Source organism: Salmo salar, chromosome ssa07 (assembly GCF_905237065.1).
Source record: "Salmo salar chromosome ssa07, Ssal_v3.1, whole genome shotgun sequence".
NCBI lineage: Eukaryota > Metazoa > Chordata > Actinopteri > Salmoniformes > Salmonidae > Salmo > Salmo salar.
Window position 1 is genome coordinate 40,305,344 of NC_059448.1, and position 23,311 is coordinate 40,328,654.

At 42.3% G+C, this 23,311-nt stretch overlaps 2 protein-coding genes and 1 long non-coding RNA gene across 3 annotated transcripts in view; 2 read left to right on the plus strand and 1 right to left on the minus strand.

Annotated features, from left to right (window-relative positions):
• The window catches only part of LOC106609192 (conserved oligomeric Golgi complex subunit 5), a 100,602-nt gene extending 99,829 nt beyond the window's left edge, over positions 1 to 773 (minus strand). Inside the window, exons 1-2 of the mRNA XM_014207707.2 lie at positions 676 to 773; positions 190 to 329 (exon numbers count right to left, since the gene is read on the minus strand). Of these exons, the coding sequence (XP_014063182.1) occupies positions 190 to 329; positions 676 to 721 (186 nt within the window). The 5' untranslated portion in view covers positions 722 to 773. The remainder of the gene's footprint in view (positions 1 to 189; positions 330 to 675) is intronic.
• An 84-nt stretch (positions 774 to 857) lies between these two features.
• Positions 858 to 4,792, plus strand: LOC106609196 (uncharacterized). The gene is made up of 4 exons (XR_001329660.2): positions 858 to 1,206; positions 1,893 to 2,010; positions 3,624 to 3,841; positions 4,442 to 4,792. It is a non-coding gene; the product is annotated as an uncharacterized lncRNA (long non-coding RNA).
• A 244-nt stretch (positions 4,793 to 5,036) lies between these two features.
• LOC106609194 (B-cell receptor-associated protein 29) lies at positions 5,037 to 23,311 on the plus strand. The gene is made up of 8 exons (XM_014207710.2): positions 5,037 to 5,202; positions 5,774 to 5,880; positions 18,931 to 19,031; positions 19,187 to 19,334; positions 19,640 to 19,775; positions 20,027 to 20,129; positions 20,406 to 20,497; positions 22,246 to 23,311. The coding sequence occupies exons 2-8, from the start codon at positions 5,789 to 5,791 to the stop codon at positions 22,279 to 22,281; spliced, it is 708 nt and encodes a 235-aa protein (XP_014063185.1). The 5' UTR covers positions 5,037 to 5,202; positions 5,774 to 5,788; the 3' UTR covers positions 22,282 to 23,311.

Below are 23,311 nucleotides of genomic sequence, written 5' to 3' on the forward strand. Positions count from 1 at the left end.
CTGACAGGAGAAAGAAATTCAACACATGAAGGAAAAGTGTCTTTCCTACAGAAAACTTATACATACCAGCCATCAGTATAGAACAAACTGACTGGCTGATTAAACTAATCATATATATAGATATGGCACTATGGATCTCACATGTGTGAGATACAGTTGTGTGTGACAGATGATAGGTGTCATGTATACCTGGCTGTGGAGCTCCTTGTCCAGCTGACTGATGCCCTGAGCCAGCTTGGCCAGCTGTTCTGCGATGACAGCATGGTGGATGGCCTGGGCTGTGTACGTCTTCACGTCAAAGTCCTCTATGAGAAAATCAGCATAGCATTCTGGAGAAGAGACGGAAAAAAATAGGAACAATTTATTAGCTATCCACTTCCTGGATTATTTATTACCCATGGTGAAGCAACAATATGGCCACACATATTCCACTCCAAACGTATTTCCAAAGACACTTCTGTTTTTATCACAAGCAAAGAATATTGACAAACAGAAACAATTATGACGCTTTGCTGTCAGTCAATGATGGACTGCCCTGTCAACTCGGTAGCTCTCATTCCTAAACGACTACGGAGCTGATACACCTAGCTAAATAAAACAAAACATCCATCTACGTGAAGTAAAACTGACTGACAGAATAGTATTGAAAATAAATGTTAAAATACAGAATTGTACCATCACTTAGCAGTGAATTCGTTGAAGCTCCTCCACTACCCTCCATGTTTGCCACTTCATCACACGATGACGTAGAATTTCAGCGACAGGAAATGAACCAAACCAAACATTTTATTCTTCAAAAGAAAATATCAAACGAGCTGTATTTTGTACCAAAGTTCATTGTGATAACTTTATTTATTTATACGTATTACGTTCAAAGGTAAAAAAAAAAAAGTTGTTTGGTGGACACGCCCACTAACGATACCGAGTGTTATTGTTTGCATTCGGGCGTCAATTTTAGCTAGGTATCTTAATTACATAACATATGAACGTCATCTAGTCACAACAACGTTAGAATAGGCCATAAACTGTATTCACCAAACAGTTTCGACTGTGGAAAGAAAAGCATTGCCATGGCTAACTAGCTAGCTAACTCACTTCAGTGATTAAAAACATACGGTCTATGACAAAGACGACCATCAACATCATGGACATGTTTGAGGAAGGGAAAGTTCTGAAAATCTGTGCTGCTATGGTCCGGTATTCAAAGTAAGATGATCTGATCTTCGGATATTTTCAATGACTTGTTCAGCTGTTGGGATTTGTGCCTATAGCTGAAGTACAGTCGTGGCCAAAAGTTTTGAGAATGACACAAATATTAATTTTCACAAAGTTTGCTGCTTCAGTGTCTTTAGATATTTTTGTCAAAATGTTACTATGGAATACTGAAGTATAATTACAAGCATTTCATAAGTGTCAAAGGCTTTTATTGACAATTAAAGAGGGACTTTGCAAATAATTGCAATTCATCAGATCACTCTTCATAACATTCTGGAGTATATGCAAATTGCCATCATACAAACTGAGGCAGCAGACTTTGTGAAAATTAATATTTGTGTCATTCTCAACTTTTGGTCACGACTGTAGGTTGAGCAATAGCTATATCTCATCGTTTATTTTCTGCTTTTCCAGGTTGGCATTCAGGTCACTGGTGAGGAAATTTGACTGACATTTGCTTCACTCCAATAATAGTTGCTCCTGACTTTATGCGTTCTGTCAAAGCCAGAGACAGTGAATATACAAACAATGAATGTAATATGAGATCACTTTTTTCTAAAAGGAAATATTAGATGCCTTTCAAAATATAGGGACTTGTGTCTGCAGTCATTGGATGTGTGAAGACTGTCAATTTGGTGTCAATTAAATCCAACTTTATTGCTCTCTGTCTCTCCCAGCTGACCATCCTCTGATCGTGCAGTTTGCTGCCAGTGATGCCCAGACCCTGGCTGATGCAGCCTGTGTGGTTGAACCCTTCTCTGATGGAGTGGACCTCAACTGTGGCTGTCCCCAACGGTAGGCCATGTCGGAAGGCTACGGGGCATTCCTTATTACATTTACATTTACATTTAAGTCATTTAGCAGACGCTCTTATCCAGAGCGACTTACAAAATGGTGCATTCACCTTATGATATCCAGTGGAACAACCACTTTACAATAGTGCATCTAAATATTTTAAGGGGGGGGTTAGAAGGATTACTTTATCCTATCCTAGGTATTCCTTAAAGAGGTGGGGTTTCAGGTGTCTCCGGAAGGTGGTGATTGACTCCGCTGTCCTGGCGTCGTGAGGGAGCTTGTTCCACCATTGGGGTGCCAGAGCAGCGAACAGTTTTGACTGGGCTGAGCGGGAACTGTGCTTCCTCAGAGGTAGGGGGGCCAGCAGGCCAGTGGTGGATGAACGCAGTGCCCTTGTTTGGGTGTAGGGCCTGATCAGAGCCTGAAGGTATGGAGGTGCCGTTCCCTTCACAGCTCCGTAGGCAATCACCATGGTCTTGTAGCGGATGCGAGCTTCAACTGGAAGCCAGTGGAGAGAGCGGAGGAGCGGGGTGACGTGAGAGAACTTGGGAAGGTTGAACACCAGACGGGCTGCGGCGTTCTGGATGAGTTGTAGGGGTTTAATGGCACAGGCAGGGAGCCCAGCCAACAGCGAGTTGCAGTAATCCAGACGGGAGATGACAAGTGCCTGGATTAGGACCTGCGCCGCTTCCTGTGTGAGGCAGGGTCGTACTCTGCGAATGTTGTAGAGCATGAACCTACAGGATCGGGTCACCGCCTTGATGTTAGTGGAGAACGACAGGGTGTTGTCCAGGATCACGCCAAGGTTCTTAGCACTCTGGGAGGAGGACACAAGGGAGTTGTCAACCGTGATGGCGAGATCATGGAACGGGCAGTCCTTCCCCGGGAGGAAGAGCAGCTCCGTCTTGCCGAGGTTCAGCTTGAGCTGGTGATCCGTCATCCACACTGATATGTCTGACAGACATGCAGAGATGCGATTCGCCGCCTGGTTATCAGAAGGGGGAAAGGAGAAGATTAATTGTGTGTCGTCTGCATAGCAATGATAGGAGAGACCATGTGAGGATATGACAGAGCCAAGTGACTTGGTGTATAGCGAGAATAGGAGAGGGCCTAGAACAGAGCCCTGGGGGACACCAGTGGTGAGAGCGCATGGTGCGGAGACAGATTCTCGCCACGCCACCTGGTAGGAGCGACCTGTCAGGTAGGACGCAATCCAAGCGTGGGCCGCGCCGGAGATGCCCAACTCGGAGAGGGTGGAGAGGAGGATCTGATGGTTCACAGTATCAAAGGCAGCAGATAGGTCTAGAAGGATGAGAGCAGAGGAGAGAGAGTTAGCTTTAGCAGTGCGGAGAGCCTCCGTGACACAGAGAAGAGCAGTCCTTATCAACAAACCTGAGCTGGTCAAAGACATGGTTTGACATGTCAGGAACCAAGTGGACAATCCTAACTACACAGCCTCCATCAAAATAAGATAAGAGTGATCATATCACCAAATATAATTGTTTCACTTTTGCTTCAAAGACAAAAGAGCTTGTAACAGCTGTATTTTGCAAGCAACCTAAGTGTCATCTGAAGTTCCTTTTCCAGTTGTTGTTTCCTCTCTCTTTTCCCAGAATTCACAAGGACCTGGGATGTACGGTGGACCTGTGTCAGAAGGCAGAGGCGGCAGGGGTGTCCTGGATAACGGTCCATGGTCGGAGCGCCACCAGCCGGTCCACTTTGACGTTATCAAGACCATCAAGGTCAGTCTGTCAGTCCCTGTCATCGCCGACGGAGACATAAAAGACCCTCCGAGATGTGGAGACCACTCATCAGCTCACTGGAGTTGATGGTCAGTTCAATTAGTGCAAATCTCAATTGATTCCCTATTCCCAATATTGTGCACTACTTTTGACCAGAGACTCCAAAGGCAGTCACATAGGGCTCTGGTCAAAAGTAGTGCACTCTGTATGGGAATAGGGTGTCATATGAGACAGACACTTAGTAACTAGACACGTGTAGTTATTTCCTTGGGAAATATGCTCTTGAAATGGCTTCATATTAAATCCCTTTATATAGGCCAAAGTGATCCACAATGACACGCTGTGCAGTTCTATGAAAATAAACCACAACATGGGGGATTTCTGAGTGGGAGCCACTATCATGGTTTATTTTCCTAGAACTGCATAGCCCACTGTTTACTCCTTATCATAAACACTATCTGTTTTTCATCTGCATTTATTCTGTAACCTCTCATTCCCTCCAGGGAAATCATTCTCTGTTTATTGTGTCATCTTAACAGATATTAATGGTAAATACTTAAAAGGGTAGCTAGATGTTCCATGCACATAAATAATTCGAGAAAATATAGAATATCTCTATACATGATCTTTATAGTTATATGGCTCACTCAAGGCACTTCCCCTCCCACCTCACATGCCCTGTCTTGTAGGTGTGACGACAGGCCCGGGGGCTGTTGCCCAACCCGGCCATGTTCGCTGGCTACAATGAGACCCCTCTTGAGTGTGTGTGGGACTGGGTGGACCTCGCCACAAACCAGGGGACCCCCTTCACCTGCTTCCACCAGCACCTCATCTACATGCTGGAGAGGGTCAGCTCCCAGCCCGAGAGGAAGGTGGTCAACTCCCTGCATAGCACCGCCGCGGTCATAGACTACCTCCACAACACATATGGATCCCCAGACACACAGACAGTAAGCCTATCATAAACACAGGCTAGGTATATTTTATTGTGTATGTTATTAATTTTATTGTCAATGTAATAAAATATTTTATTTACTATATTACCTTTTTTATTTTTTGTCTTATTCTGATAGTTGAGGTGTGCAGTGTGCATGCACATAATGTGTCCCTCTACCTGCAAAAAAAAAAAATGGTCACATCAGATTCACTTCAACATGTCCAGTCAGACACGACTAAAAGGTACAAACAAAACCAAACACATTACACCTAATTTCATCATATTTGTACTTTCCATGATGTGTACAGTATGGGATTTACAACATATGGCAGAACCTTATTGGTTCTCCTCAGTAAAGAATAAGCCAGTAAGCGAACAGCTAAAACCTTCTGTATAACGTCATTCCAATGAGACCCAAAAAGAAAGTGACAGCAAAAAAAAGAGGGTGAAACAACTGTCTCCCAACTTAAGTTTGCTTTTCATCCTCCAGTTTCTTTGTTCGGGTGCCGCAGAGTAAGTTACATACTTTGCATAATTATTAAGATACTTAACTTGGCTCCTCGTATGTGTAGTTACTTACTATGTATTTCACAAAAGCGCTAACGTTAGCTAGTAACGTTACCAGTTAACGTTAGCTAAATAGCTATCGTGTCCTGCCTTAAAATATTGCCAGCTACCTGGCTGATGTCACCGCATGAAGTATTTAGCAATAACGTTATATAGCTAGCTACTATTTATATTAGGCGTAGCTACTATTTCTATGATATAAGGCAGCATAAACGTAGTACTGCTGGATGTTATTAACCAAGCATGTGAACCTAGTAACGTTACGTATCTAGCTAGGATAAGAGGCTTATCACTGAAACAGGAACTACATTGTTGTTCTTAATACATTTGCATTGGTGGTTTCACAGGTAGCTGAAATATATCCAGAGGAAACTAGCTAGCTACGTAGCAAGTTGAATCTTTCTGTTGTTGACGTCAACAATTAAACCATTCCTTTTCCATTCTGGCAAAACAACCTAACGCTACTGCCAGACTGTGAAAAGGACCTCTGATGCTTAAACTGTTTCATATTTTACAGACTGTATTGTTAGAGATGACGTTGCAATGGACTGCAGTTGCCCTCTTCCTCTATGTGGAAATAGGTGTACTCCTCATCCTCTGTCTACCCGTCGTCTCAGCCACCAGGTAGGAATGAGCCCTAACCAATCCTGATACGGCAACAACCCAGTAAGCAAAATTATGTTGAAATTCTGTCTAAAATACGTATTTTCCAGAAGTCAGGTGAATTTAGAGTTCTGAATGAAAGTTGAAAATACGTTATTTACAGATGTTAAAAATACATTATGTTTTGGTCACGGACGGATTCACTGACATTTTCAACCATACCCACATGTTTCAAGCAGACCACCATAGTCGATGTGCCCATAAACGCCAAGGTAACCTGCCTAAATGACTTCCACCCCGTAGCACTCACATCTGTAGCCATTGTTAGGTTCTAGTTATTAGAGTAAGAACCCGACGGACACTGAAAGCTTAAGCCAAGTTTATTCTTGCCAAAGGATCGAAAAGCTGAATTGACAAAAACATGTTTACAATAGTGGTGGTATTTGTACCAAAGTTTGGGTGGAGTCTCATCCTTCTTGCTAAACATAGTTTCCTGCCTCGCAATAAAGATACAAAGTGATACGGGCAATAAACGGTTCCTCTTCCCTTAACATGACCTGACCTGACCCCCTTCATCACTAATCCACGGCTCGCTCCCCTTATTAATGTTGCCACGTGATCGTTTTCCCTGCACTCAGCACATTCCAAGCTTAATTGTACACACCATACACCTTCCTCCTACAGATAACCATTAAATTCTGGTGTAGACCCTCCAAACCTAAGCACTCAATATATCAATAGGATACCTGATAAATAACCCTATCCCAAGTTAAGGAGTTAGAAGCCAGAATCCATCACAATGAAAATCTTTAAAAAGCTGGTCATGGCTCACATCAACACCATCATCCCAGAAACCTTGGACCACTCTAAATTGCATGCTGCCCCAACAGATCCACAAGTGATGCAATCTCTATTGAACTCCACACTGCCCTTTCCCACCTGGACAAAAGGAACACCTAGGTGAGAATGCTGTTCAAATCAAATTAGTGACATGCACCGAATACAACAGGAACCTTACAGTGAAATGCTTACTTACGAGCCCCTGAACAACAGTTCAGTTTCCAAAAATATGGATAAGAATAAGTGAAAAAAGTAACAAGTAATTAAAGAGCAGCAATAAAAAAAATAACAATATATACAGGGGGGTGCCGGTACAGAGTCAATGTGCAGGGGCACCGGTTAGTTGAGGTAGTATGTACATGTAGGTAGAGTTAATTAAAGTGACTATGCATAGATGACAACAGAGAGTGGCAGTGGTGTGGACGGGGGGACGGGGGGGGGACAATGCAAATAGTCTGGCTAGCCATTTGATTAGATGTTCAGGAGTCTTATGGCTTGGGGGTAGAAGCTGTTTAGAAGCCTCTTGGACCTAGACTTGGTGCTCCGGTACTGCTTGCCTTGCGGTAGCAGAGAGAACAGTCTATGACTAGGGTGGCTGGAGTCTTTGACAATTTTTAGGGCCTTCCTCTGACACCGCCTGATATAGAGGACCTGGATGGTAGGAAGCTTGGCCCCAGTGAAGTACTGGGCCGTTCGCACTAACCTCTGTAGTGCCTTGCGGTCGGATCCCGAGCAGTTGCCATACCAGGCAGTGATACAACCAGTCAGGATGCTCTCGATGGTGCAGCTGTAGAACCATTTGAGGATCTGAGGACCCATGCCAAATCTTTTCAGTCTCCAAAGAGGGAATAGGTTTTGTTGTGCCCTCTTCACGACTGTCTTGGTGTGCTTGGACCATGTAAGTTTGTTGGTGATGTGGACACCAAGGAACTTGAAGTTCTCAACCTGCTCCACTGCAGCCACGTCGATGAGAATGGGGGCATGCTCGGTCCTCTTTTTCCTGTAGTCCACAATCATCTCCTTTGTCTTGATCACGTTGAGGGAGAGGTTGTTGTCCTGGCACCACACGGCCAGGTCTCTGACCTCCTCCCTATAGGCTGTCTTGTTGTTGTCGGTGATCAGGCCTACCACTGTTGTGTCATCGGCAAATTTAATGATGGTGTTGGAGTCGTGCCTGGCCGTGCAGTCATGAGTGAACAGAGAGTACAGGAGGGGGCTGAGCACGCACCCCTGAGGGGCCCCTGTGTTGAGGATCAGCGTGGCGGATGTGTTGTTACCTACCCTTACCACCTGGGGGCGGCCCGTCAGGAAGTCCAGGATGCAGAGGGAAGTGTTTAGTCCCAGGGTCCTTATCTTATTGATGAGCTTTGAGGGCACTATGGTGTTGAACGCTGAGCTGTAGTCAATGAATAGCATTCTCACATAGGTGTTTCTATTGAGTGCAATAGAGACTGCATCATTTGTTGATCTGTTGGGGTGGTATGCAAATTGGAGTGGGTCTAGGGTTCCTGGGATGATAGTGTTGATGTGAGCCATGACCAGTCTTTCAAAGCACTTCATGGCTACAGATGTGAGTGCTATGGGTCGGTAGTTATTTAGGCAGGTTACCTTAGTGTTCTTGGGCACAGGCACTATGGTGGTCTGTTTAAAATATGTTGGTATTACAGACTCGGACAGGGAGATGTCGTAAATGTCAGTGAAGACACTTGCTAGTTGGTCAGCGCATGCTCGCAGTACACATCCTGGTAATCCGTCTGGCCCTGCGGCCTTGTGAATGTTGACTTGTCTAAAGTTCTTACTCACATCGGCTGCGGAGAGCATGAATGATCACACAGTCTTCCGGTACAGCTGGTGCTGTCATGCATGTTTCAGTGTTATTTGCCTCGAAGTGAGCATAGAAGTAGTTTAGCTCGTGTGGTAGGCTCGTGTCACTGGGCAGCTCTCGGCTGTGCTTCCCTTTGTAGTCTGTAATGGTTTGCAGGCCCTGCCACATCCGACGAGCGTCAGAGCCGGTGTAGTACATCTCGATATTAGTCCAGTATTGACGCTTTGCCTGTTTGACAGTTCGTCAGAGGGCATAGCGGGATTTCTTATAAGCTTCCGGGTTAGAGTCCCGCTCCTTGAAAGCGGCAGCTCTACCCTTCAGCTCAGTGCGGATGCTGCCTGTAATCCATGGCTTCTGGTTGGGATATGTACGTACGGTCACTGTGGGGACGACGTCATCGATGCACTTATTGATGAAGCCAATGACAGATGTGGTGTACTCCTCAATGCCAGTGGAGGAATCCTGGAACATATTCCAGTCTGTGCTAGCAAAACAGTCCTGGAGCTTAGCATCTGCTTCATTTGACCACTTTTTTTTTATTGATCTAGTCACTGGTGCTTCCTGCTTTAATTTTTGTCAGGAGGATGGAATTATGGTCAGATTTTCCAAATGGAGGGCGAGGGAGATTTCTGTATGCATCTCTGTGTGTGGAGTATAGGTGGTCCAGAGTTCTTTTCCCTCTGGTTGCACATTTAACATGCTGATAGAAATTTGGTAAAACTGATTTAAGTTTCCCTGCATTAAAGTCCCCGGCTACTAGGAGCGCCGCCTCTGGGTGAGCGTTTTCTTGTTTGCTTATGGCGGAATACAGCTCATTCAATGCTATCTTAGTGCAAGCCTCTGACTGTGGTGGTATGTAAACAGCTACAAAGAATACAGATAAACTCTCTCGGTAGGTAGTGTGGTCTACAGCTTATCATGAGAAACTCTACCTCAGGCGAGCAATAGCTTGAGTCTTCCTTAGATATCGCTCACCAGCTGTTGTTCACAAAAATACATAGACCGCTGTTCTATCCTGCCGGTATATCGTATAACTAGCCAGCTGTATGTTGATGTTGTCGTCGTTCAGCCACGACTCCGTGAAGCATAAGATGTGACGGTTTTTAATGTCCCATTGGTAGTTTAATCCTAAGCATAACTCGTTGATTTTATTGTCCTAAGATTGCACATTTGCTAGCAGAATTGAGGAAAGTGGGGGTTTATTCGATCGCCTTCGACTTCTCAGCAGGCAGTTCGCTCTTCGGCCTCTCTTTCTCCGCCTCCTCTTCACGCAGATCAAGGGGCTCAGGGACTGTTCCCCAGGGAGCCGTATATCCTCCGCCTCGGGCTCGCCAGAGTCGTGAAAGAAAAAAAAGGATTCTGCTAGTCCGTGGTGAGTAATTGCAGTCCTGATGTCTAGTAGTTATTTTCAGTCGTAAGAGACGGTAGCGGCAACATTATGTACAAAATGAGTAAAAAAATAAGTTACAAACAACGCAGATAAACGAACAAAAAAACACATTGGTTGGGGGCACGTAAAACGTCTGCCTTCTGCTCCATCGCCATTTAGAGTACAGCTTAGCGTTCAACACCATAGTGCCCCTCAACCTCATCACTAAGCTAAGGACCCTGGGACTGAACACCTCCCTCTGCAACTGGATCCTGGGCTGCCCCACACCACGGGGGCCCCTCAGGGGTGTGTGCTTATTCCCCTCCTGTACTCCCTGTTAACCCACAACTGCGTGGCCACGACTCCAACGCTAAGTTTGCAGACGACACAATGGTGGTAGGCCTGATCGACAATGATAATGAGACCGCCTATAGGGAGGAGGTCAGAGACCTGGCAGTGTGGTGCCAGGACAACAACCACTCCCTCAAGGTGAGCAAGACAAAGGAGATGATCGTGGACTACAGGATAATGAGGGCCAAGCACGCCCCCATTCAAATCGACAACGCTGTAGTCGAACGGGTCGAGAGCTTCAAGTTCCTTGGTGTCTACAACATTTTAAGAACCTATCATGGTCCAAACACACCAACACAGTCGTGAAGACCGTACGACAACGCCTCTTCCCCCTCAGGAGGCTGAAAAGATTTGGCATGAGACCTCAGATCCTCAAAAAGTTCTACAGCTGCACCATCGAGAGCATGCTGACTTGTTGCATCACCGCTTGGTATGGCAACAGCTCTGCATCCGACCGCAAGGCGCTACAAAGGGTTGTGCGTACGGCACAGCACGTCACTGGGGCCAAGCTTCCTGCCATCCAGGACCTCTATACCAGGTGGTGTCAGAGGAAGGCCCTAAAAAGTGTCAGACTCCAGCCACCCAAGTCAGACTGTTCTCTCTGCTAACGCACGGCAAGTGGTACCGGAATGCCAAGTCTGGGACCAAAAGGCTCCTTAACAGCTTCTACCCCCAAGCCACAAGACTGCTGAACAGTTAATCAAATGGCTACCCGGACTATTTGCATTGACCCCCTTATTTTATTCTTATTTGTGCTTTTTGCTATGACTCTCTTGCACAGGCTCAATGTACACTCACTGGATTCTAACCACACACTCACACATACTACACTGACACTCCAACACGGACACACAGACAAAACACACACACATGCATATTAGGTCACACACACACACACACACACATTCACATTCCTTCACACTCTTCAAATACGCTGCTGCTACTCTCTGTTTATTATCTATGCATAGTCACTTTACCCCTACCTACATGTACATATTACCTCGGCTAATCTGTACCCCTGCACATTGACTCGGTACCGGTACCCCTTGTATATAGCCTCGTTATTGTTATTTTGTTACTTTTATTTATTTAGCAAATGTCTTTTTAAAACTCTGCATTGTTGGTTAAGGGCTCATGTGTAAGCATTTCACAGTAAGGTCTACCTACACCTGTTCATCCCAAATGTGTTCGATGGGGTTGAGGTCAGGGCTCTGCGCAGGCCAGTCAAGTTCTTCCACACCAATCGCGACAAACAATTTATGTATGTACCTCGCTTTGTGCATTGGGGCATTGTCATGCTGAAACAGGAAAGGGCCATCCCCAAACTGTTGCCACAAAGTTGGAAGCACAGAATATCATTGTATGCTGTAGCGTTAAGATTTAACTTGACTGGAACTATGGGCCTAGGCCGAACCATGAAAAACAGCCCCAGACCATTATTCCTCCTCCACCAATCTTTACAGTTGGCAATATGCATTGGGCCAGGTAGCATTCTTCTGGCATCCGACAAACTCAGATTCGTCCGTCGGACTGCCAAATGGTGAAGCGTGATTCATCACTCCAGAGCACGCGCTTCCACTGCTCCAGAGTCCAATGGCGGCAAGCTTTACACCATTGCAGCCGACACTTGGCATTGTGCATGGTGATCTTGGGCTTGTGAGCGGCTGCTTGGCAATGGAAACCCATTTCATGAAGCTCATGACGAACAGTTCTTGTGCTGACGTTGCTTCCAGAGGCAGTTTGTAACTCGGTAGTGAGTGTTGCAATCAAGGACAGATGATTTTTGCACACTACGCGCTTCAGCAGTCCCGTTCTGTGAGCTTGCGTGGCCTACTACTTCGCGGCTGAGTCGTTGTTTCTCCTAGACATTTCCACTTCACAATAACAGCACTTACAGTTGACCGGGGCAGCTCTAGCAGGGAAGAAATTTGACAAAGGTGGCATCCTATGACGGTGCCATGTTGAAAGTCACTGAGCTGTTCATTAAAGCCATTCTACTGTCAATGTTTGTCTATGGAGATTGCATGGCTGTGTGCTCGATTTTTATACACCTGTCACCAATGGGTGTGGCTGAATTAGCTGAATCCACTAATTTGAACTGGTGTCCACATAATTTAGAATGTACACTATATATACAAAAGTAAGTAGCATTATATCACAATAATACTTTTTAAATCAATTTATTATAGGAAACAAAAGCCAACTTAAGATTACAATATAGCGGTGATTTTCAATTTTTTCCAACTCACAGAATAAATTAACAGACCACTTCAACTACAATAACATTCTCAGTAACGATTACTGAAATATTTGTTTCTTGCTGTGACTGTGATATGTTGTTTATCTACCTTAGTTGAATGCACTGACTGTAAGTTGCTCTGGATAAGAGCGTCTGCTGAATGACCAAAATGTGAATGTAGAAACCCAAAAAGTGTTAAACAAATCAAAATATATTTCATATTTGAGGTTCTTCAACGTAGCCACCCTTTGCCTTTGACAGCTTTGCACACTCTTGGCATTCTCTCAACCAGCTTCATGAGGTAGTCACCTGGAATGCATTTCAATTAACAGGTGTGCCTTGTTAAAAGTAAATTTGTGGAATTTCTTTCCTTAATGCATTTGAGGCAATCAGTTGTGTTGTGACAAGGTAGGGGTGGTATACAGAAGATTTGATAAAAGACCAAGTCCATATTATGGCAAGAACAGCTCAAATAAGCAAATAGAAACGACAGTCCATCATTACTTTAAGACATGAAGGTAAGTCAATGCGGAAAATGTCAAGAACTTTGAAAGTTTCTTCAAGTGCAGTCGCAAAAAATCAAATCAAATGTTATTTGTCACATACACATGGATAGCAGATGTTAATTCAAGTGTAGCGAAATGCTTGTGCTTCTAGTTCCGACAGTGCAGTAATATCTAACAAGTAATCTAACAATTCCCCAACAACTACCTAATGCACACAAATCTAAAGGGGTGAATGAGAATATGTACATGTAAGTATATGGATGGCCGAGCAGCATAGGCAAGGTGACATAGAGGGTATAAAATACAGTTATACATGTGATATGAGTAATATAAGATATGTAAACATTATTAAAGTGGCATTATTTAGAGTGCATTGTATAAAGTGACTAGTGATCCATTTATTAAAGTGGCCAGTGATTGGGTCTCAATGTAGGCAGCAGCCTCAGAGTTAGTGATTGCTGTTTAGCAGTCTGATGACCTTGAGATAGAAGCTGTTTTTCAGTCCCAACTTTGATGCAGACACATCTCAACATCGACTGTTCAGAGGAGACTGCGTGAATCAGGCCTTCATGGTCGAATTGCTGCAAAGAAACCACTACTAAAGGACACCAATAAGAAGAAGAGACTTGCTTGGGCCAAGAAACACGCGCAATGGACATTAGACCGGTGAAACCAAAATGTTTGAGTCAGTCAAATCACATGAATCCATATTAGATACTTTTCTTGCAATTCTATACATTTTGCCGTATCTTTAAAACTGCAGAATTGTTCTCTGCACCCCATGACAAAATGTGTAGAATTGCAGGAAATACGTTTTTAAACCTGCAAAATCTTCTCTGACAACAAGATGGGTGTGACCAGGGGCGGCCTGAGGGGAACACTGTGGGAAACCCTGCTCTACTGTGCTGTTCAAACTTGTGAAACATAGGTGTCTATGTTTGGTTCAGATTTGAACATGACCGGACCAAATCTGAAACAATCAAAGACATCTATGTTGGGGTCAAATCCAGGCCGATCAGGACAGACTAGAGGCATGGCCGATTTAATTAGGGCCGATTTTCAAGTTTTCCTAACAATAGGTAATCGGCATTGTTGGATGCCGATTACATTGCACTCCACAAGGAGACTGCGTGGCATGCTGACCACCTGTTACGCGAGTGCAGCAAGGAGCCAAGGTAAGGTGCTAGCTAGCATTAAACGTATCTTATAAAAAAACAATCAATCTTAACATAATCACTAGTTAACTACACATGGTTGATGATATTACTAGTTTAACTAGCTTGTCCTGCGTTGCATATAATCAATGCGTGCCTGTTAATTTGTCATCGAATCACAGCCTACTTCGCCAAACGGGTGATTTAACAAGCGCATTTGTGAAAAAAGCACTGTCTTAGCACCAATGTACCTAACCATAAACATCAATGCCTTTCTTAAAATCAATACACAAGTATATTTTTTTTAAACCTGCATATTTAGTTAAAAGAAATTCATGTTAGCAGGCAATATTAACTAGAGAAATTGTGTCACTTCTCTTGCGTTCTGTGCAAGCAGAGTCAGGGTATATGCAGCAGTTTGGGCCGCATGGCTCGTTGCGAACTGTGTGAAGACCAGTTCTTCCTAACAAAGACCGTAATTCATTTGTCAGAATTTTACATTATTATGACATAACATTGAAGGTTGTGCAATGTAACAGCAATATCTAGACTTAGGGATGCCACCCGTTCGATAAAATGCGGAACGGTTCCGTATTTCACTGAAAGAATAAACGTTTTGTTTTCGAAATTATATATTTTTCCGGATTTAACCATATTAATGACCTAAGGCTCGTATTTGTGTGTTTATTATATTTAAGTCCATGATATTTGATAGAGCAGTCTGACTGAGCGGTGGTAGGCAGCAGCAGGCTCGTAAGCATTCATTCAAACAGCACTTTCCTCCATTTGCCAGCAGCTCTTCACAATGCTTGAAGCACAGCGCTGTTTATGACTTCAAGCCTATCAACTCCTGAGATTAGGCTGGCAATACTATAGTGCCTATAAGAATAGTCAAAGGTAAATTAAATACAAATGGTATAGAGAGAGAGAGTCCTATAATAACTATAACCTAAAACTTCTTAACTGGGAATATTGAAGACTCATGATAAAAGGAACCACCAGCTTTCATATGTTCTGAGCAAGGAACTTAAACGTTAGCTTTTTTTACATGGCACATATTGCACTTTTACTTTCTTCTCCAACACTGTTTTTGCATTATTTAAACCAAATTGAACATGTTTCATTATTTATTTGAGACTAAATTGATTTTATTATATTAAGTTAAAATAAGTGTTCATTCAGTATTGTTGTAATTGTCATTATTGCAAATATAATATATATATATCGGCCGATGTAATCGGTAGCGACTTTTTTTGTCCTCCAATAATCGGTATCGGCGTTGAAAAATCATAAATCGGTCGACCTCTAGACCAGACCAAATCTGAAATAAACAAAGATGTCTATGATTGGTTCATATTTTCACAGAAAATCAACGTCCTGTACGTTGAAATCAATACCAGTCCGGACTGCACCAAAAAAAGCCTGCCGGTCCAGACAGGACCAAAAAAAGACGTTGTGGTCCATGCTTAGTAGGAACTCCATCATAACATGGAGAGTATAGCTATAGCCATGGACAAAGTAGTAAAAGGGACTTGGCTCCCTACAAGCTACAACGGGAATCATGTTACAATTGAGACAATGTTGTGACTAGCTGCATTAGGGCTGACCTAAATTAGTTGACTGGTTGATTGTTTGGTCGACCAAGTTGGGTTTTTTTTTATTTGTTTTTTAGCAGTTGCAAACAGACTAGACACCCTAATGTACCTGTCCTCTTGCTCAGTTGTGCACCGGGGCCTCCTACTCTTTCTATTCTGGTTAGAGCCCATTTGCGTTGTTCTGTGAAGGGAGTAGTACACAGCGTTGTACGAGATCTTCAGTTTCTTGGCAATTTCTCGCATGGAAAATACCTTTATTTCTCAGAACAAGAATAGACTGATGAGTTTCAGAAGAAAGGTCTTTGTTTCTGGCCATTTTGAGCCTGTAATCGAACCCACAAATGCTGATGCTCCAGATACTCAACTAGTCTAAAGAGGGACAGTTTTATTGTTTCTTTAATTAGAACACAGTTTTCAGCTGTGCTAACATAATTGCAAAAGGGTTTTCTAATGATCAATTAGCCTTTTAAAATGATAAACTTGGATTAGCTAACGCAACGTGCCATTGGAACACAGTGATGGTTGCTGATAATGGGCCTCTGTACGCCTATGTAGAAATTCCATTAAAAAAATCTGCCACAATATTCATTTACAACATTAACAATGTCTACACTGTATTTCTGATCAATTTGATGTTATTTTAATGGACAAAAAATTTAATTTTCTTTAAAAAACAAGGACATTTCGAAGTGACCCCAAACTTTTGAACGGTAGTGTAGAACATTTACCGTTTAATTCCTATCATTTCTAATCTATAATGTTTGTTTGGTTATGGTCATTTCTGTTCATTCATTCAATCTATTATTATTATAGTTTTGCCGTTCTCATTGTCAAAGTGGACACGTTTGCAGAGTGCACAACCTATGCTACTATTGTGAGAAACAAATGAGTTTATGAGTTTTGTCAATTTAGACGCTGTCTTTTGTTTGGAGTGCTACTGTCAATGTTGAGTAAGGACGGTCACGAGTCAGGAAGGCAGTCAAATTCCACTTGACTGTTTAGTCACGGTAATTAGGCTACTCCAGCTCTGCTGCTGATGGTCATTCGTAGTCTAACAAACTTGCTAGCTGTTTCAAAACAGGTGCATAATAATGGTCCACTCTAAATGAAAACAAATTGCACACATTATTTAGTATATGTAAAGACGAGATTAAATCAAGAATACTCTGTGTGACAATTTTAGCCACTTATCACGTGAATGATGCCCAGCTTAAGGCAAGAAACAATGCATTTTTATTTATTTTTTATTATAGTTGCAAACCTCATGTAGCCTAGGCCATAGCACTATATGTTTTGATAAGGTTTGTATCACAACTAAAGGGGCCAAATAATTTTAAATCAAGCACATTAATCTCCTTCACAAGGGGTGTAGAGCCTAACTGGCATACATAAGCAGCACTTGAGTTTCAAGTTTGGGGAAGATCATTTTCACCGTTTAAAAAAAAAAACAACTACCCTAACCCGTACAACACTAGGCAAATTGTGCGCCACCCTATGGGACTCCCGGTCACGGCCGGTTGTGATACAGCCCGGGATTGAACCTGGGTCTGTAGTGATGCTTCTAACACTGCAATGCAGTGCCTTAGACCGCTGCGCCACTCGGGAGCCAATGCCACAGAGTTCTAGGCAAATCTTGTCTGCTAAATGAACTAGTGTGGCCCACAGCCAAATGGCATAGCCAGATCAGTAACATAAGGACAAGTATGCTATTCCTTTCTTCTGAAAGACTGCATTTTCTTCATATCATCTTTCTTTAGACCTGTCTAAAATAAATAATGGATTTATTATCATTTTTAAAAATGTAGATGTTCCAAAAGTCTGCATCAGTGGCTTGTAGGCTATGTGTGGAAGCCAGGAGATGCTAAATGTGTTTGTTAATTAACTGTCAATTACCGTAAGACTGACCAGTTATTTGCTTGACAATCACCGGTTATTTGCTTGACAATTCCATGACCGCCACAGCCCTAGTAAGGAGGACGCGCACCTGATTACACATAGAAGTAGGCCTAAAGGCTACCTGGCCTGCTCGCAAATGTAGGCATATAAATGTGCCCATTTGGGGATCTGATAGTATTTGTGAATGGCTGAACACACCACCACTAATGAACTGTGGAGCTTCTCAAAGTAATGTTTTCTTCACCTCAAACAGAAAGTCTGTTTTTACATCCATTGAGATTTTGAGAATGATAATAGTTCCCCAATGTATTTGAAAAATCTTTACAGCTCTCTCCCTTTTGATAACCACGCAGCGTGAAGGGAAAAATGTCATGCTTTGATTGAGTGGAAATGTCATAAAATAGGCCTGCCTGGTGAGCTCTTATCTCTTGCGCAAATAGTCTACAGATGTGTCTGTCCCGAGCTCACTGGCGTGGCGAACTCTAAGTGCCCAGAATATTTTAGTTTGCTAGTGTGAGAACTTCTGGCTGAACCCAAGTTGATAGTTGATACAATGTTTCAAATTCGTTGCAGACAGGCCATGCGTAGCCAATGTGATTTATAAGACATTTATTTTTGTCAGGATATTTTCTACCTACAGGCTGCCATGTTTTATTTGTTGGCTTTATGTAGGCTAATTTTACAAAGTTGGCAATGGCAATAAAGTTACTTTTTAGGTTTGTATAATTTTTGTTTAGATTTTGATAGAATTTTGATTAACCACATGTCAATGATTGAGATATGAAGACATTATTATAAATTAAATAAAACCGTTCAACTAAAATGTGCATATGAAAACCATAACCGGAACACAGATCAGTAAAAATTGTAAGAAATTGGCATTCCACTCGTGTAGCATATTACCGGCAACTTCAGGAAAGTAGAAAGCCAGCAGGAGCGGGAGGAGGATGGTCGGGTCAGATTAATACGTTTTCCCCCCCCCCTTCCCTTATCTTGATCTCTGGCTCCCTCTTGAGTCATTTGTGTCTTATTTAATCAAACAGTTTGCTTGAAGCGTCAGACAAGTATCTAGATTATTTTATTAAAACACATAGGGTGTGTCTATAAATGGAAAATACACGTTTTAACATTGCTACCATTCGATTGGTAGAAAGAACAGAGGACTTTTGGTCGACAAAGTTGTTTATATTTTTGTCGGAGACAGCCCTAAGCTGCATCTAGGGATATTTTATTAGACATTGACTTGCTGTTGCAGTGTTCTGAGTCTCAGCATTATGTTTTTATGCTCTTTTGCAGATGGCAGAGTATCTTCCAGCTGAGAATATGGAACAAAATGGCCAGGTTTTGGAATAAATTCTTCCTCGCCATGATCATAATCCTTATAGTCCTCTTCCTCGGTAAGCTGATGCCACAAAGTGTCATGGTTTAATTTACTCACAGATCATAATGACTCACAATAATGACAATCTCATACAATGCTTTTGCAATCTCCATGTCTTACCATGTTTAACCATGTCGTACCACACCTGCACACCCTCCTGTCCTCCTATAGACGCTGTGCGTGAGGTGAGGAAGTATTCGGGGGCGGGAAACAGCAAGGATGCTAATCTGCATCCCAACATGTTTGACAACCTCCACATGAAGCTGTTCAGAGCCCAGAGGAACCTCTACATCTCTGGCTTTTCCCTCTTTCTCTGGCTGTAAGTCCTGGATCTGTCTGTCCATCACTCAACCATTGACATACTGAATCCTCACTGTGTCGTCTTCACATTGGGATGGATACTGGTGAAAACCAGCCAGTGCATGGATCGTCATAATCATAGAGACTTGTTTATTCATTACAATGACCATAACACCCTGGTCGTATTCAGTAGGGCACACCGTAGCAAAATGTTTGGCAACGGAAAACAAAAAATGTGTTCAGATGGACAAGTTCAGGTGGCAGCTCTCTGTTTAAATAGTTTTTATCAGTATTGAACACAATCTGTGTGTTGTTTCTCTACAGAGTGCTGAGGCGGGTGATCACTCTGATCAACCAGCTGGCGACGGCGTCTAGCACCACGGCCTCTCTGCAGACCAAGGCAGAGAGTGACAACCAAACTGCCAAGAAATACATGGAGGACAACGAGCTACTGAAACAGGTAAAGTCATACCCAGTATCACTTCCCTTTCTGCACCTGAGCCCATATTTAAAAGGGTCTCAAAAAGAAGAGGAGCGCTAATCTAGGATAATGGAAACGTATTCATTTCAATGTAAGAGGCGAAATGGAAGTTATATCAGAACTCCTACTCAGAGATATGGGCCTTCATCCACACAATAAGAAACTAAAATAATTTTTGTATTGCATATGGTTGAGAGGTGTGGTTAATGTTTACCTGTCTTTTTTTTCAGACTCTGATGGATGGGAAGGGGAACAAGGCCACAGCAGATGGAAACGAGCTGCTGAGAAAAGAGATGGAGAAACTGAGAGAAGAACTGAAGGGTTCAGAGGAAGGTGAGGAAGACACACACATAATACTTTTGTGACAGACTGAATAATAGAACCAAAAATCCAATAATACTGAAATCAACTGAAAATGTACAACTACAATACAATAACCAACCAACCAAATGAAATCAGACCATAATGACAATAAAACAAACATGGGCTTCAATTACTGTTCAATAATGTGCACTTTGACTCATAGCATGTCACCTTTTAGAGAGATTGGATGATATGCATGGGAATTGGATGATAATGGGAATGCTTTGGGGTTAATGTTTTACCTAGCCTTGAAAATGTCCCAATCCGAGATGGAAGCTATGAAGAAACAATCCGATGGACTGACCAAAGAATATGACCGACTGCTGAAAGAACACCAGGTAACCCCAGACTTGCTCATACATACAGTATCTACAATTAGCTTACAGTGCCTTCAGAAAGTATTCCCACCCCTTGACTTTTTCCAAATGTTGTTGTGTTACATTTCGCAAATGGCCTTCACACAATACCCCATAATGTCAAAGTGGAAACATGTTTTTTGAAATTTGTACAAATTAATAAAAAATAAAAAGCTGAAATGTCTTGAGTCAATAAGTGTTCAACCCCTTTGTTAGGGCAGGCCTAAATAAGTTCAGGGGTGAACATTTTCTTAACAAATCGCATAATAAGTTGCATGGACTCTGTGTGCAATAATAGTGTTTAACATGATTTTTTATAACTACCTCATCTCTGTACCTCACACATGCAATTATTTGTAAGGTCCCTCAGTCGAACAGTGAATTTCTAACACAGATTCAACCACAAAAGCCAGGAAGGTTTTCCAATGCCTTGCAAAGAAGGGCACCTATTGGTAAAATTACAATAAAAAAAGCAGACTTTGAATATCCCTTTGAGCATGGTGAAGGTATTAATTACACTTTGGATGGTGTATCAATACACCGTCACTACAAAGGTTCAGGCGTCCTTCCTAGCTCAGTTGCCAGAGAGGAAGGAAACTTCTCTGGGACCGCCATGAGGCCAATAGTGACTTTAAAACAGTTTGAGTTTAATGGCTGTGACAGGATAACCGAGGATGGATCATGAACATTCTAGTTACTCTACAATATTAACCTAATAGACACATAGTGAAAAGATGGAAGCATGAACAGAATTAAAAAAATATCCCAAAACATGCATCCTGTTTGCAATAAGGCACTAAAGTAATACTGCAAAAAATGTGGCAAAGCAAATAACTTTTTGTCCTGAATGCAAAGTGTTATGTTTGGGGAAAATCCAATGCAACACATGACTGAGTACCACTCTCCATATTTTCTAGCATTGTGGTGGCTGCATCATGTTATGGGTATGCTAGTAATTTTTAAAGACTGGGGAGTTTTTCATCATAAAAAATAAATGGGATGGAGCTAAGCACTGGCAAAATCTTACAGGAAAACCTAGTTCAATCTGCTTTCCACCAGATACTGAGAGAATTCACCTTTCAGCAGGACAATACCCTAAAACAAAAGACCACATCTTCACTGGAGTTGTTTACCAAGAAGATAGTGAATGTTTCTAAGTGGCCGAGTTACAGTTTTGACTTGAATCTACTTGATAATCTATGGCAAGACCTGAAAATTATCTAGCAATGATCAACAACAAATTTGACAGAGCTTTAAGAGTTTTGAAAAGCATAATGGGCAAATACTTCTCAATCCAGGTGTGGAAAGCCCTTAGATTTACCCATAGACTCACAGCTGTAATCGCTACCAAAGGCTCTTACAAAGTATTGACTCAGGGGTGTGAGTACTCATGAAAATGAGATATTTCATTTTCAACAAATTGTGCAAGAAATGTGTAAAAACATGTTTTCACTTTGTCGGAATCGTGTATAGATGGGTGAGACTTTTAATTTAATCCATTTTGAATTCAGGCTGTAACACAACAGTGTGGAATAAGTCAAGAGGGATGAATAGTTTCTGAAGGCACTGTACATGTTTGATTTGATATTACTGCTTACCCTGCCTTGTTCAAAGCTATATTACTACCCTGCTCAAATGTAGACCGAATACTTCAGCTCTGACTTTAGTACTACTACTGTACATTTACCTCTACCACTTCACAAATATACTGTATATATTATTTTTTCCAGAATCTTCAAGAGAGTGGAGACAAAAAGGATGATTGATCGGGCTTATGACTACAGCGGTCAGAACGTTTACAGATTGTACCAAGAAACCAGGAAAAAAAACACTGTCACGCACGCTATCATTTTCCTTTGACATACTGAAGCACTCTGCATGTCACCAAAATATTCCTCCAAAGCACCACTGAGCCGCCAAACATTAGATAAAAAGCACCTTAGCACGTTTGTAATAGAATAGCTACTACACCAGCCTAGAAATAGTGTTTATAGTATTTGCTGACTTTTGGAGAATTTCACAGTTGTGAATGAATGCCTGCATGCATGGCTGTACAAGCTTCAGATTACAGTGGTCTTCTACTGTGAATGTATTTTTGATGTAATGGGCTTGCTATGCTGTTTTCTCCCTGTATATGGCAAGAGTACCACCGTTGCATGTATATCCATTTTGTTTCACCTCAGCAGCTAGGCATATTACAGATTGAGTTGTATGTGTTTTTTGTAAAACAAAATTAGCATTGAGTTAATAGTGGTAGAGAAACTACATTGAGTTATTTTTGTTATTGAATATTTTATATCAATGGTGATCTGTTTTCATTCCTCTTAGATGTGAAGGGTTTGTGAATATTACACAGGGTCATGATTTTCTGTTTTGTAGTCAGGGTACTGAAACGGAAAAGTCTGAGCTAATTCATCTTTCCTCTTCTCACTCTGACTCCCTGTATTGACTGTCCCAGCCCAGGGGTTGGGTTGGGTAGACCGGGTCAGCACTTGGAGTGGGTAATTGACCAACAAATCTTCCTCCAGCCCCCATCCCCTAAGTACTTATCTCCTATAGGGCCCCAGTACTGTACATCCCCCAGTACTGACTGAATAAGTGCCTTTCAGACCACTGTAGAGAGATTTTCTCATTGCGAGTACAAAAATCTGATTTGAGTAAGAAAGTGTTGCAATATTCCAGTATTGCTCACTATTAGTTGTTTTTGTTGCAAAATATGTTTTTTTAGTTTGGAAAAATTGTCTCCACATACCAACATGTTATCCCATATTAAAAATGTTTTACTGTTGTATTACA

Coding starts and splice junctions, on each gene's coding strand:
- LOC106609194 (XM_014207710.2), top strand. CDS start 5,789: ATGACGTTGCAATGGACTGCAGTTGCCCTCTTCCTCTATGTGGAAATA. Junction 5,881..18,930: donor CCCGTCGTCTCAGCCACCAG/GTAGGAATGAGC, acceptor GCTCTTTTGCAG/ATGGCAGAGTATCTTCCAGC. Junction 19,776..20,026: donor ACAACGAGCTACTGAAACAG/GTAAAGTCATAC, acceptor CTTTTTTTTCAG/ACTCTGATGGATGGGAAGGG.